Source organism: Myodes glareolus, chromosome 10, assembly GCF_982192425.1.
Source record: "Myodes glareolus chromosome 10, mMyoGla1.1, whole genome shotgun sequence".
NCBI classification, from domain to species: Eukaryota; Metazoa; Chordata; class Mammalia; order Rodentia; family Cricetidae; genus Myodes; species Myodes glareolus.
The window spans coordinates 27,495,261-27,510,061 of record NC_142035.1 but is presented as its reverse complement, the minus strand read 5'-3'; the positions used below and the strand labels follow the sequence as shown (position 1 = coordinate 27,510,061).

Below are 14,801 nucleotides of genomic sequence, written 5' to 3'. Positions count from 1 at the left end.
GACCTCTGAGGACACGCTGTGAGCAGGACAGCACAGGACAGGGGAGGGATTATGGCCACGCTAATGGTTGGGATCTCGTGGCATTCCATAAGTCCTGAGTCCGTTTACAGGACGGAAAGCTTGAGCTTTAAGAGGGACCTTTGCACGATGTCATCTACCTGTGGGTGGTGGAAATGGGACTGCACAGGACCTGGTGCCAGGGCCAGCTTCCCCGTGGAAATCCTAAGAGGCCCAGGCCTCTGGAATGATGGGGGAGACAGGCCTGTTCAGCTCTGGTGGCTCAGCACAGGACCTGGCAAGGCTGGCCCACAAGACTTCCAAGACAAACTGCACTCCTGGTGGGTGAGGACTAACTGCCTTTGGAGGAGGACCCATGAGCCTTTGCCAGTGAGACAGCTAAGGAGTCAGGGCAGGGTTTTCTCACCTTCTCTTATCTTCTGGACCGCATCTGATCACACAGGTGGATTCCTAGTTATATGATCATGATTCCCTTGGACAAAGGTGGACACTGATGTTCAGAGAGATGATAAGACTTATGTGAGCTAGCCATCAAGTCTTCCCAGAAATCATAACCTTACCTTCCTTACCATAAGTCCTCTTTCTGGGCTTGGCCTGGGCTCCCAAGCGAAAAAAGTTCCCCTTAAAACAGAAACCTGTGCACAGGGGCGATCCAGGTCAAAGGAGTGGCTAAATGCAGGAATCCCTCAGGGTGAGTGTGTGTGTGTGTGTGTGTGTGTGTGTGTGTGTGTAAGTCAGACAGGCTGTCCGCGAAGGGGCCTTGTAGGTGGCTTTGGAGGGTAAAGGTGTGCGTGGTCATGGACAATACCCCAGGAAGTCACCCATCAGAAACTGAGGTGGGCAGAGGCTTCGTTTCAGCCTTCACGTGGCGCCCGTGAGCCATCGAGTCTCATGGAGTGATGAGATGCCCGACTTGCAGGCCTTGAAGAGGATTCTGGGTTTTACCTGGGGTGGGAAAGGCATCCCTGGGTGCAGCGGGGTCTCCCCAGTGGCGGGGGCGGGGTCTTCTCCTCTGTCTCTCCATCGCCCCGCCCCTCCCCTGCGCCCAGCGCCTCGGGCTCCTAGCCTCGGGTTTCCCTCGCCAGCGCTTGCGGGCTAGACAGAGGTGGCCCTAGAGACGGCAGGGGCCGGTCACTAGAACCACCTCCCTCTCCCTCCCCACGCTAACTCTCCGGGAGCCCTCGCCCGCCACGGGCGGAGCTAGAACGGCGGCGCTCCAGGATCCCCGCTCCCACCCTGCCCTGTCCCTTCCTCCTCGGAGCCCCCCAGCGGCCGACGCGGTGCAGCCCGGCACGGAGCGAGCAGGTACGTGCGCCCGGGCAGCCGCTGCGGGCGGGCAGGGAAAGGGGGCGGGTGCCGGGGAAGGCGAGGCGGCGGCCGGGCCGGGATCTGCGCACACCCTCGGCCGCCGGGAGCCCTGTGATCCCGCGTGCGGAGACTGGGGAGGCCCGGCACGGCTCCGCACGCCAACCGCGAGCCGCCGGCGCAGGGCCCGAGGCGGGGAGTGGCAGCGAAGGACAGCTCTCCTGACCTCGCGGCCGGTCGAAGGACACGCGACCCGGGCACCGTAGCGCAAGCAGGCTCAGCCGAGCTTAGGCTCCTGGACCACCCCGCTGCGATCGCTGACCGGCCGGGTCCGGCCTGGTGTGGCCGGTGGCGTTGGTGGTCAAGGGCAGGAGTAGGGGGTGTGAACTGCGGGCCGGCGGGCGCGGGGGAGGCGGGAGGCCGGGGCTCTGGGGCTTTCCGCGCGGAACTTTGGGTATAACAGCGTGAACCTGCGTGTGTGCATCTGCGCGCCCGAGGCTTTGTGTACTACGAGTGCGTGTGTCTATCGATTGGGTTTGCGAAGCTTCACCCTGCCTTGCAGAGTGTCGAGTTCCCTGGTGGGTGTCAGCGTGCGCCATGGGTGGGGGTGCTGGACTCGGGCAGGTCTGGGTGGATCCGGCTTAGATCTTAGCAGTGCTAGAGGTAGCCTTTATTTCTTTTCTCTCTGTCTCCTTCCCTCTCTCATCCATCCCTCCCTATCTCCCTCAATTTTACCCTCTGTGGGTACCACCAGAGTGACCCGTGGATCTGTGAGTCACACTTATTTCTCAGGTTTTTGTGGGTATTGCTGTGGGAACAGTCCCGAAGGCTGTGAGTGTGGAACAGGAACGGGAGTCGGGGTTCGGGAGTGCTTGCCTTTCAGGAACTATAGGACTGCAGATACAATAGCTGGGGCGGTTTAGGGTTTGGGGTGTGATCCGTGGCCACCAACATCTGTGTGACTCTGCTTATGTCTGGGTAATTGATGAGTATGCCCTTGAGTAACTTACCAAGTGTCTAAAGACTAAACAGACATTCTAAAGCTATCAGAGAGACGACCTCCTTGTGTCTGCTCCTTCACCCAGGCATCCTAAGGAAAAAGTTTTGGGTAAAAGAGAGTCTTGCTCTAAGAATTTGGGTGCCCCAGATATCTTCTTGGATATGGAGGTTCTAATGTACCAGTCTAAGATAGGAGTTATGGGACACTCCCAAGTTCTTCAGGCCTGCTGAGGGCTTGATGGGTGGGGGCCACAAGTGGCACCAACTTTCAGGGTCTTAGTTTTTAGTGCTAAGAGCAAAAAGTCAACTAGTACTTCCCTCCTTCCTATTTATCCTCTGTGAACTGAGAGGAGATTGAGCAGGAGACAGAGACCCAGGGAGATTCAGAGGGATCTCTGCCCTCAGGATGCCCAAGGTTGATGTCTCAAGTGAGGGCTGAAAGAGCCAGGGAAGGAAGGTGGAGCGTGTGGGTTTGCAAGTGTTTAGGGAATAGAGATTATTGGGGTGCCCGTATTCAACTATTAGTCCCTAGTCTCCATACATACTGTGAGGTCTTGCTCTTGTTTTCTAAGATGGTGATAGTGAGGTGCTAAGGTGAGAGTCTAACAGGCAGTCGAAGCTCAGCAAGCGTGTATTAAACGGGCACGTAGAGGAGGATGCAGCCATAGAGAGGAGTTGTAAGCAGGAGCAGCCTTTGAACTGAGATGAAAGGCCATATGCTTGCTGAGAGAACAAGTCCACATGGGAAGGTCAGAGAGACCACATTCAACCCCTTGGAGTTTTGCTCATTTATTCATCTCATTTACCGTGGCTTCATTTATTTGCTCCCGTTTGCACAGAAACACGGGCGCCCACAGAGCACTGGAGAATGACCTGAGAACACAGAGAACCAGCCTTCAGGTGTGTAAACACATCGACACGAGAGTCACTCTCGGCCTAGCGTCTCTGTTACCTGGGCATTTAGTGTCTGGGCCGTGGATGTATGCACCCGAAGGACGGACGTCAGTGTATGTATGGGACATCAGAAGTGACACATGGGGAGGTGTGCCCGTGGAGACGAGTACAGCCCCCATATGGGAATGGCCCAGTCACCAATGCCAGGTGTATGGTATGAGGGGATGGTGGCCCATGGCAGTCAGATTTGCAGGAGAAGGTGGAAATGAGAGCCTGCTGCATCTGCATGGCTCTAAGGATTGGCCTGACTGGGACAGTAAGGGAAAGAAGAAAAGACAGACACATGGACATGCGGAAAAGCTGGCCTGGGCTCTATAGTGAGAAACCACAGCAATCCTGATCAACATGTTTATTATATGCAGCTGAACAGGGAGGCAGGGTTATTGTATATGGCTAAAGAAAGAAACAGGGATATTACAGATAGACAAGAGGGCAGGGCTTTTATGTACCGCTGAACACGTCTAGCCGACTTGGTAGGAGCAGTCTCTGTAGGGGAAGTCACCAGGTCATAGACTTGTCGGGGAGGGGGAGGCTAAAGCGGACATTTTCTGCACACACTGTCTGTATTTGCATTTGGACCTGAGGAAGGCTTTGCCATCCCTCTGAACCTCATGTGGGGAAGGCTTTGCCACTCTGTGGGACCAGTCCTTGAGATGGCCGTGCCCATGCCAACAGTACCTTCTCTGAGAACTGAGAACTTCACTTGCTTCCTACAGGAACTTGAAGCTTAAGAGGTGAAATCTTTTTTTTTTTTTAAAAAAAAAAATATTGGCAACTAATGCACCAAAAACTCATTGAATAGAATTGGAAGAGAAATAAGCAAAACTCCAGTGAACTCAGTCCAGCCCGTGTCTATGGGTTGGTGGGCTTTTGGCACAAGAGCATGTGTGCACTGAGTCTGTATGGTATGTGTCCAGGAATTTGGTAGTGTTTTCTTTTTGCCCCCATCCCCAGTCCCTGCCTGCTTACACAGAGATGTTTGGCTTGGAGCTCAGGTAAGGTTTTCCATTCTCCAGCTTCCTTTCTGCCAGGCCACATGCCCTGGGCTTCCTCCCTGGACTCTGTCCTCGATGTGTCTGACCTTCTGCCTTCTAAAACCCACACAAACCCTAGCCTTTCCTGCTCCAGCAACTTGACTGCCTACTGCTTCTCAGCCAGGCTTCACAGTCCTCTGTGAACTGGCCCAGCTGATCTCTGGGGTCCCCCTTCCTTTTCTAGAATATTCCTATCCTCTGCCCGCAGAGGAATGTCCCACTCTTTCTTTTTGGCAGCTTTTAGATGCCGTCCCCCCACCCTAAGCTTTCGGCCACCAGTTCCTACCACACTTGGACTGTGTCTGTCACAGCCCACATCATCCACTCACCTCACGCATGCTTCTACAACATTGCCTGTTAGCTGAACTGGCCACAGCCTGCTGAGCACTGCCCCTACAAGGAAGGATTCCCATTTTACAGTCGAGAACACTGATTCTGCAGAGGAACTCAATCACGTGCTCAAGGAGGCCGGGATATGGACCTCATGTCCACTCTAAATTCCTCCGTCCATTATTAATACTTACTAGGCACTCTACTGAACACCTTACACATGGGCTACTGCAGCCTCTCCATTAGCACAGTGCAGGAGGGAGTAGTATCAGTATTGTCACTGGGAAATTTTTTTTCAATGGGAAAATGAGGCCCAGAGAGGCTAATTGCACCTGCCACTGTGGAGTGGTGCCCTAGCATGAGCCACATCACTCTGCTGTCCATAGCTCCCCACAATTGTGCCAGGGACAAGTGGGATACTGAGCTTCAGCAGGCAATTTCAACTGGCATTATGTTTTCTCTTCTAGCTGCCAAGGGGCCAAGGCATGAGCTGGGGTCGTTCTTCCCAATGGCATCTCCCCCTGGTCTGGAACTGAAGACATTGAGCAATGGTCCTCAGGTTCCAAGGAGACCAGCCCCACTGGGCCCAGTGGCGCCATCCAGGATGGGTGTGGAGAATGCCTGCTTCTTCTCTGAGGAGCATGAGACTCATTTCCAGAACCCTGGGGATGCCAGACTGGGTAGCTCCCCCAGTCCCCCTGGAGGTGTCCCCTCACTGCCCCGGTCCCAGCGGGATGATCTTTCTCTGCATTCAGAGGAGGGGCCAGGCCTGGAACCTGTGAGCCGCCCAGTGGACTATGGCTTTGTTTCTGCTCTGGTTTTCTTGGTGAGCGGAATCCTCCTGGTGGTAACAGCATATGCCATCCCTCGAGAGGCCCGAGTCAACCCTGACACAGTGACAGCGAGGGAGATGGAGCGCCTGGAGATGTACTACGCCCGCTTGGGCTCGCATCTGGACAAGTGCATCATCGCGGGCCTGGGGCTGCTCACAGTGGGTGGCATGCTTCTGTCTGTGTTGCTCATGGTCTCTTTGTGCAAGGGTGAGCTGTACCGCAGGCAGACCTTCGTCCCTGGCAGGGGATCCAGGAAGACCTATGGCTCCATCAACCTGCGTATGAGGCAGCTCGCTGGGGATGGGGGCCAGGTCCTAGTGGAGAATGAGGTTGTCCAAGTCTCAGAGACCAGCTATACCACACAGGGCTCTTAAGTAAGAGTCCATCCTATCTTGCTGCTTTAGCTGCAGAGCTTGGAAGTCCCCCAAACCTGGGGCTTCAAAGTGAGATCCACAGAGGGCCCTGTGGAGGGAGTTTTGGTGCTGGGGTGGGAGCAGCCTGGGTTCTGGCTTAGGCCCGACTCAGGCAAGCACTGTTGATGTGTTCTGCAGCTTGAAGTTTTTGCATAAGGCTTTGTTTGGAGGATGGCTTCTGCTGCTAAAAATACATTTTTGGAAACCACTGCTCTTAGAAGATGAGGTTGCCATTTCTCAGGGTTGGGACTCATGTGAAAGGGTTGCCTCTGTTCCTCATGCCTTGGGAATTCTGAGACCCCTGCTATCCTCACTAGCCAAGTGAGAGTGTTGGGTGACCATCTGGAGTAGAGCGTGGCTTCATGGTGGTGGGAGAAGTCGGTTCTGAATTGACCCCCTGCAGTACCCTACTGACTGAACCATGACCCTCCCCTCTCCAGACCTCGGTTGCTCAGTCTCTGAAGAGTAGGACTGGGCGCCCCACCATGAGCCACATCTGCCCTGGGTGTAGGAAGCCAGTCTGCCTCTGTCCAACCTACAAAGAGAGATGACGGTTTTTGACAGGGACGGACCATTGTCAGTGCCGCCTTCTGGCCTGCATTGGTGCCTCCCAGTGCCAGGAGCAGTGGTTCTCATGGTCCTGCTACAGAGCCTGGGTGAATGGGTTTGGTTCAATCCAGAATTTGACCCAGTGTGAATTGGTCTTGGAATTTGGTTTCCTATGGTGGCTAATTTTCTGCAGTGGTTCCTTTCAAAAGTGCACTGGGCACCTAGATGTGAGGACTTGATTGTATTTCTGTAGGCATGGTGGGGGTTTATCACCTTCCCCCTCCCTTAGTGAGCTGTTACTTAGGCCTGATCTCATCCTGGTAGCAGAAAACAATTTTCCTTAATGCTAAATTTGTAATGTCTGCCTTTCCTTCTCAGTAAATTTCAGTTGCCAGTCATCTGGGGACATATAAGGTACACTTAAGTAGCCTGGATACTCCAGCCGCATGGATTGCTGTTTGCATTCTGTCTTCAGTGAAGTATTTCCAGGATCCCTTCAAACTCTATTTAAACTTCTGACAATGGAAGTAGGCATTAGGGGGCAAGGAGATGGTGGCAGACATTTGGGGAGCACTGTCCAGTCCAAAAGGCCCCAGAGGACTTCCAGAGCACATACTATCTAGGCTATGGGAAGACTCTAAAAGGGTCATTTCCATGAGCCCTTGCTCCAGGCGGGTCTCTTGCCCTCCATCTTAGCTGTCTGTATAAGCTGAGATCCTAGCTGTTGGTGGGGGTAAGAATATGGGGTGGCACAGGGTCTGTAGGCTGGAGAGGTCCTGACTGTGTGGAACATGAACCTTCAGCTCAGGCAGCTTGAACATCTGGGCAGTATAAGGTCACAGCTTCTGAGACAGATCAAATGTCTGCTCATTGGCAGTTTTTGCCTAGAGCAGAGAGCTGGGGGAGGGCTGAGGGGGACAAAATTGTGCAGCTTGGCTTCGGAGGTTCTGCTATGGTACTGAGAAGGTGTGGCTTAAATAGGACAAAGCTCACAAGAGCAAAAGGTCCTAATCCAAGGGCTTCTTTATATATGTTGATTTTTCCCCTGCTGGAGCGGGGAAATACTGGACAAGGTGGCAGGAACCATGCTAGATGAATCACAGTGAGGTAGGACGTTGCCAGTGATGGGCCCCAGGTTCCCAAATCCGTGCTGGTAATAAATGTATCAATCCGAGTAGTATGGATTCCTGTGGCGGTAGAGGTGGCATGCTAGGCTACAGTGCCTACTGAGAGTCTATGCCTACGACTGTCCATTTGGATCAGTTTAAACATAATGAAATGTACTTAGGGGCTAAATCTGCTGGAAAATAAAGGAATGGCAGATTTTTTTTTCCAAGCCAGAGGATCCTGCTTTGTATTCCGATGGGTAACTTCTTTAGAAACCACATGCAAATGGATCAAGACAGGCATTACCTTGTCCGTGAATTAAGACGATTTGAGAGATGCTGACAGTATTTCCCCAAGATGCAGCCGAGATCTCACAGCCCATGGACCAAGGCTTAGGAAGGAGCCAGGGAAGGATGAGGAGTGCTGAGAACCTTCTGTGGGTCTCTTTGGGATTCGATGTGGGGTTTGTCTCTGTGGTTGCTGGAACATGCCTGCCTCCCTTCTAAGAACTGCCTCTGCCATCCCATTACATCCCCAATATTGCTTTTCTCATTGTATCTGAATAGACAGAGCTTTCAGAACTGGTAAGATCTGGGTTTGAATATGAACTCTGCCACTTACGGGCTGTGAGAGCTTGGGCGAGTTACCCCACCTCTCTGTTTAAGTGTGTTAACTGGGCCATACCACATTCCTAGGGTGAGAAACATGGTTGGCATATGTAGTAGGTCTTCATGTTTGAATGAGACGATGAAACAAAAACATCCTATTCCTGACAGGGCAGGTGGTGCCCTATGCAATGTCCTGGAGCCCCACAGTACCTGCCCAGCTCCCTGGAGCCTTGTTGGAGTACTGTCTTGGGGTCAGAAGACCCCATGACTAGCAGTGTGGGCGGCGTGGCTTGTCAGTGGGGTCTGCAGCCAGAACGTCCTCTCTGGGCCTTGGTTTAGCTTTTAGGGGTTTCCCTGAGGGAGAAAGGTTCTCTTCCCAGCCCTGGCATGACATAATCCAGTGATAACTGGACCCAGGAGACACTTGCTGGGGCAGAGGAATCTGTGACCCTGACTCTTTCTCATCTGAGGCCAGGCCTGTCATCACCATCTCCGTTTCCTTACAGGTACCGTTTGGGTCTCCCAGCCAACAAGGGTTTCTGGCTGATTTGACCACCATTGCTTCTTTTCTTGGGAATAGTATCACCTTCCTAGGGATTCTCTTTCAAATGTCCTCCTCCCTGCATATACAGTTCTGTGCACGAGGACACACACACACACACACACACACACACACACACACACACTCTGAACCTGTCTACACCTCTGCAGCTTTCTCATTTGACCTTGCTTGGGAGCCAAGGACTCAGCCTCCGGCTGCAGAGCTATGGTTTCTTCCTCTGTCTGCCATGGACCCCATGATTTTAAGCTTGCCATCCTCCTAGCAACAGTCCAGTGTCCTCTATAGTTCCCCTCCTGTTTCCTTATTGGGAAAAGAGGAGAGTTCTGGGGGATTCCAGAACCCTGGCACTCGGGGAGGGGACTGAGCTGAGAACTGAGAGAACCAGGTCATGCTGGTTACCACATCCCTGTGGATGACAGCAAGCACAGGGCAGGAAAAGAAGGTGGGAGGCTTCAAGAAGCCAGAGGCAAGGTTACGTTAGAAGTAGGATATCAGTGGTATGGACATTGGTGGGGAGATGTCACCCATTTGGTTTGTTGGTTTTCTCTCTAATTTCTCCAGGGTTAGATTGATCTGAGAGGGAAGCTTGCTGAAGTCTTTGCTGAACTGGAGGGGCAGGGAGTGCCCATCAGTGGAGGTATGTTAACATTGCCAGGAGTTAGGTATCTTCACACATGGAGCATAGTAGAATTAGTTGGATTTAGCCAAGACTCCCCCAAGCTTCCATTTGAGCTTTATTTGAGAAGAACCAGAGTCTTTGAGGCCAGAACCTGACTTTTGGTCCTGCTCTAGCTTCTTGTTCTTGAGCATCCTCTTTCCTACATCATTCCCCTTCTTCATTTGTCCTGAGCAGATGGACAGCATAGGACACCTGCATAGTGCAGAGGGTGGTGTACAGTGTTGGAGCATTGCCTGGACATAAATCTCAGAGGCACAAGAGGCAGAACCCGAGGGTCCATGGGGGCTGGTTCATCAGTGTAAAGGATGACTACTCGGGTGCTTGACAATCACCAGTGTTCCCTGGCCTGTTTCTTCTGGAAAGCAGCTGTGCTAGTTGCAACGCCTACCCCGTGAGACTCGTGAGGGGGAAATGTGTCTTTAAAGCACTTAGCACAGTGCCCTGCATTTTCTAATAGCTCTAAACTGCTATTTATGTTCTCTTATTCATCCATGGTATCCTGCTATGGTTTGACAGATAAGCACAGTCCTGACTGGGCTGCATCCAGGCTGTCTTGTGCAGGATGGCAAGACTTTTCTGTGATATGGATGCAGAGGGAGAGAAAGAGAGGGGAGGGAAAGGGGGAGAGAGAGAAAGAGAGAGAGGGAGAGGGAGAGGGAGGGAGGGAGGGAGGGAGGAAGGGAGAGAGAGAGAGAGAGAGAGAGAGAGAGAGAGAGAGAGAGAAGAGGAGGACCTGTGTGAGTTGGGGATTAGGGTGTTTTGGAAAGGGAGTGCTTAATAAGGATCTTACACAACTAGGAATTACCGATGTGGAGAATTGGGAGGGTTCCAGGCGGAGAGAGGCATGTGGTCAGAGGCTTAGGCCTCAGCAACTAGTGAGATGAGGTAGATGGGTGGTACACAGGTGACTGAAGAGTGAGTAGTGAGACCCCTGGTGGGTGCTGGGGCTTCATCATCTGGAGAAGGGACGGGAGCAGGATACCATGAGAAAGCTGTAAGGCATGGATGTGGCATTGCGGTGACAGGGCCTGTCCTCCCTATACTTTCAGATTTGTCTGGAAGGAAGACTTCTATGTCAGATGCACTGTGGGAGCAATACTGTAGCATCCTCTGACCCTCCTTTAGGGTAAGAATTACAGCTAGAGGACATGGCCTTAACTCCATGCCTCAACTTGGCAGCCTTTTTGTATTTGACTTCTCAGTCTCCAAGGTCAGGGTGGCGGCTGATGGTCTCCTGGGTTTAAGGAAAAGCAGCAAGTGAAAGGAGACTCACTAATCAGTTCTGGCCCAAGGGAACAAGGACAGGGAAAGAAGGCAGCTGCCATGCCAACCTCTTCCTAGCAGGTGTGGCATCTGGGTCAGTATTGACTCTGGGACCAATGACATTCAGCAAAACCTGTCTTCTCTTCTTCCCTCTTCTTCCCCACTTGATTCCTTTGTGTATCCACATCTATCATTGAAACTACTCATGGGTGAGCTGTGTCACCATTGCCGATCCTTTCCCAGGAGTCATGATTCTTTCCATCAGACATTAAGGCAGGAGTCCAAATGCAAATGTCTGCAAAGTTTTGCAGGTATATCAGCGAACACAGTAGTTGGTCATGGCAGCGGTGGCAAGATTAAAGGGAGTGTCTGCTCTGACCCACTCAAGCACCCTTAGTCATTCTTTCAGCAGAGGTCTGAGTAGCTGTTATGTTTAAATTTTAGCATTTAAGAGACGAAAACCCAAGGAATACCGACAGAGGGACCTATGAAGGCTTGGATGGATGATGGTGTCAGGGATCAGGAAGAAGGGCAGGCCCTGTCCTCTCAGAGAGGTCTGCCTACCTCCAGAAATGGGCTATCCTGGCTTGGCTAGCAGCCAAGCTGAATGTAGCAAGAGTTTTCCTCAGGACCAAGGAGGCTGGGTGCTGACCAGGGTGCTGAATTGACATGGTAATTCGAGGAAGCTAGTGTGTTCTTTTTACTAAGGACCCCTGTGACTGTTTTGGTCCACACTGAGCAGGGAAGTCTTGGATATGAAGACAAAATTTCTGTGGTCTGTGTGGCCCTGGGGAAATCTTTCTCATGCATCCGCTGTTTCAATTGGCTTTTTCCTTTGTTTAGTACAGAGTAGCTTCCATCCTACCAACCACAGAGGGCCAAGGAGAGCAGCAGCAGCTGGGGTCTAATGGAAAGATCCAGCACAGAGCCCAAGCCCCGCTTTGGGACCTAGAGGAGCCCCTTAACTCACCTCCAAAGGGGTTTAACGGGGCCTATCTCCTGCAGAGTGGAGGTTCTGTCACATGGTATCAGATACCCCTTCTAATCTGGGTGCTGCCAGTGAGGTAGCTGTTAAGTGCTCAGGAACATGTACACCCAGCCAACAGGCTGTTTCAGAGTCTGCGTCCATCCCTGGGATTATGCAGAATTTCTCCTTTCTCAGATAGCTCCTCTTTCTCAGATTCTGGGATGGGTTTTGACAGGTGAGGTCTGGTTCTACTGAAAAGAACTTAAGAGTTTTAGAGCCAGGCTGGTTTAGCTCTGCCACCCCTCAGGGGTGTGTCCAGTACCTTGACTAACGCCTTCAACCTTCATCTCGGGTTGTAGCAAGTACAGTCTGGGATAAGAAGCTGTGCGTACTATGGGCAGCAGATAAACACTTGTCTCCTCACTGGTTGGCCCAGAGTTGCTCTCCTTTGTGTCTGAGCTCCATTCTCACTTACACCTATGCCTTTAGTAATGACAGCTGCTGACATCCTTTAATAAGACACATTTAGTGATACTTCCCAGCAGTCTGCAGGCAGGTGTAACACCCATTTCACAGATGAGGAAGGCTGTACCAGTCATGTGCTGGAGTCATTTCCACTTGACTTGGTTTCTGTCAACCTACCAGACCTTTCTAATCCTCTCTGGTTTAGAAATGAGGCTGAATGATTAATGATCTGAGCATGGTTATCAAAAGGGCACCCATATATTTAAAGACATTTATGAAATATGCTTGAATGAGCCATAGGGTTAAGGGGATGAAGTGGCTATTAGGGGTACAACCAGGTAAAATGTAAATATGAATGCACCAATCATGTATGCCATCAGCCGAGACTGGCTGACTTAGTTCTTTGTTCCTGATATCCAGGTGAAGGTAAAGGGCTACCTGTTCACTTGAACACCCCAAATTCAGTGTACACATGGAATGTGGGGAACTTGTCAAAAGGCAAGTTCACTGGGGCTAGAGAGATGGCTCAATGTTTAAGAACAGTGGCTGTTCTTCCGGAGGAACTTGGTTCAATCCGTAGCACCCACTCACAACTATCAGTAACTCCAATTCCAGGGGTTCTGATGCCATTTTAGGCCCATGTGTGCACCAGACATGCAACCAGCGCACATACATACTTGCATGCAAAACACCTGTATACACAAAAAGAATTAAAATTCAGGTTCACATATAGTAAGTCTGAGGTGGCCCCGAGAGTGTTCATTTCTATCAAGACTCCAGGCAGCACTGCTGTTGGTAGTGCTATGCGGAAAGACTTCCTTTTGCAGTTCTCCAACCTGCATGATTCTCAAGTTACAACTGGCCCTTGCCAACAAGGGACTTTCCTGAGAGCTGTGGATTGGGGCCCAGGATGCACTGTCGACATACAACAAGCATTTAGGAGACAGGAGGCTGTGGCAAGCAAGAGTGTGGTACCCATCTACACCATAGGGCACAATCACAAAAGGCTCAGCAGACCTGTGCCAATGCCCCTTCCCAATGGCTGAGACGGGGACAAGCATAAGGGCATTCCTGGAACCTCTTGCTGCTCGTCTGAGTGGTGATACAGGTTATCACACCCAGGTGGACTCAGTCCATTGAGCCTTGAACTTGGAACTGAGCTGAGTGGGCACAAGGTGACAGTGAAAGACTTCACTTTCTGAGGCAGATCTGGGCAGCTGCTGTCTTACAGTTCCTACTTCTCAGACCATGGTGATGAGCTATCTGGCCCTTAGGTTAAATGAGCATTTACTGCACTGAACTTCCAGACAGAACTTCCCGTCCCATTCAGTTGTCCCTGAAAACCATTACACTGTGAATTTCCCAGCACTTGCTTTATGTAGCTCATAACCACTGTCATGGTTCAGTGGTTACCCAGGTCCTTTACTGTGAGTAGGAGATGGGCCTTTCACTTCCACAAGCACTGCCTTAGTGAGGTGCTCAGACTGACCAATGCGTTCTAGGGATCCGTTCAGTGATCAGGGCCTTGCTGGTTCTTACTGCCCATACCCTCACTCTTGGCCATGCTTTCCTTCTGATCTGTTCTCGGGAGCAAATTCTGGGTCAAGCCCAGGTGAAGTGATTCAGAATGTGGCATTCCAAGGGCAAACAAGGCCTAGGCCTGGTGGCTGGGATGCCTATCGTGAGCATCTAGAGATGCACGATGGTCAGTGAGCAAACAAATGTTACTGACAGGTAAAGCTGGGAATATGCCTGCTGGTGGAACCTATCTTTACTAGAACTGCACCCAAGTGTACAAGATCAGGTGGTAAGAGAATATGAAGGGATCCATGGATGTTTTCCCTCTGTGACGATAGCCATGCATCAGTGACAACATGTCGGCAATGACGAGAAGTCACGAGAAAGCTAGGTTCCAGAGGGAGGCTGTGCAGACTTGTTACCTGTTCTTCACCTGTGTGTCAACAGGCACTAACTCTAGCATAGATGTTATGCTAGAGTATCAAGTACTAAATGAATGCAGCCCCATTTAGTACTTGATACATTCCTGGGGTCAGGGTCTTAGGAGACTCATGCCTTAGACTGGAGGTTGGCTGAAGCTGATGACTAAGGAGATAAATGTAATGCAAAACTCAGCCAGCTCTAAGAATAGAAAAGATTGCAAGCCAAGAAGAGAAGGTGGGATGTGGGCCGGTGCATCCTAGAAATAGTATGAGCGGTCTATTTAGCACCAAAAGACAATGGATTTAGAAGTAGACCTTGCTTCTATTTGTAAGCCACTGGATGAGCTATGAAATTTCAAACCAAGTGAGAATGACGCGCTGCATCTTATTACATGTCCAAAGGTTTCAGGAATTTCCCCCAGAGAAAAAACCATCGAACATCACATCCAGCCCAGAACACCCCCAAAGTCAAACCCAACTCCATGACTGGCCACAGCCACCCCACGGTGGCCATTATCAAAGCCACAAGTCCTCCTCCTCAAAGGTAAACTGCTCTGGTCTCTGTCCTGCATGGTCTTGCTCAAAATTTTCCATTAAAGAATACAAAATACAGGGCAAGAATATAAACAAGATATGACTTGACACCCTTAGTTTGGCCTCAAGCAAGTGTTTGGTGAAGTAAGAAGAGTGTGGCTGCTTTGGAAAATACTGGCAGTTCCTCAAAAAGATAAAACATTATCATGGGACCCTGCAAATCCATCCCAGACTTATTCGA

General features: G+C 51.2%; 1 protein-coding gene across 4 annotated transcripts; it reads left to right on the top strand.

Moving 5' to 3' along the window:
* The first annotated feature begins 1,096 nt into the window (after positions 1–1,096).
* On the top strand, positions 1,097–7,771 carry Tmem74b (transmembrane protein 74B). 4 transcript variants are annotated; one of them, XM_085697233.2, is made up of 3 exons: positions 1,097–1,323; positions 3,162–3,329; positions 5,108–7,771. In XM_085697233.2, exons 2-3 carry the CDS (start codon positions 3,305–3,307, stop codon positions 5,845–5,847), a joined length of 765 nt encoding a protein of 254 aa, XP_085553359.1. In that variant the 5' UTR covers positions 1,097–1,323; positions 3,162–3,304; the 3' UTR covers positions 5,848–7,771. The 4 variants fall into 4 exon arrangements, with proteins under 4 accessions (XP_085553359.1, XP_048301576.1, XP_085553361.1 ...); XM_048445619.3 differs by having other exon boundaries at positions 1,099–1,323; positions 3,162–3,222; XM_085697235.2 differs by lacking the exon at positions 1,097–1,323 and adding an exon at positions 1,768–1,901 and having other exon boundaries at positions 3,162–3,222.
* Positions 7,772–14,801: the final 7,030 nt, after the last annotated feature.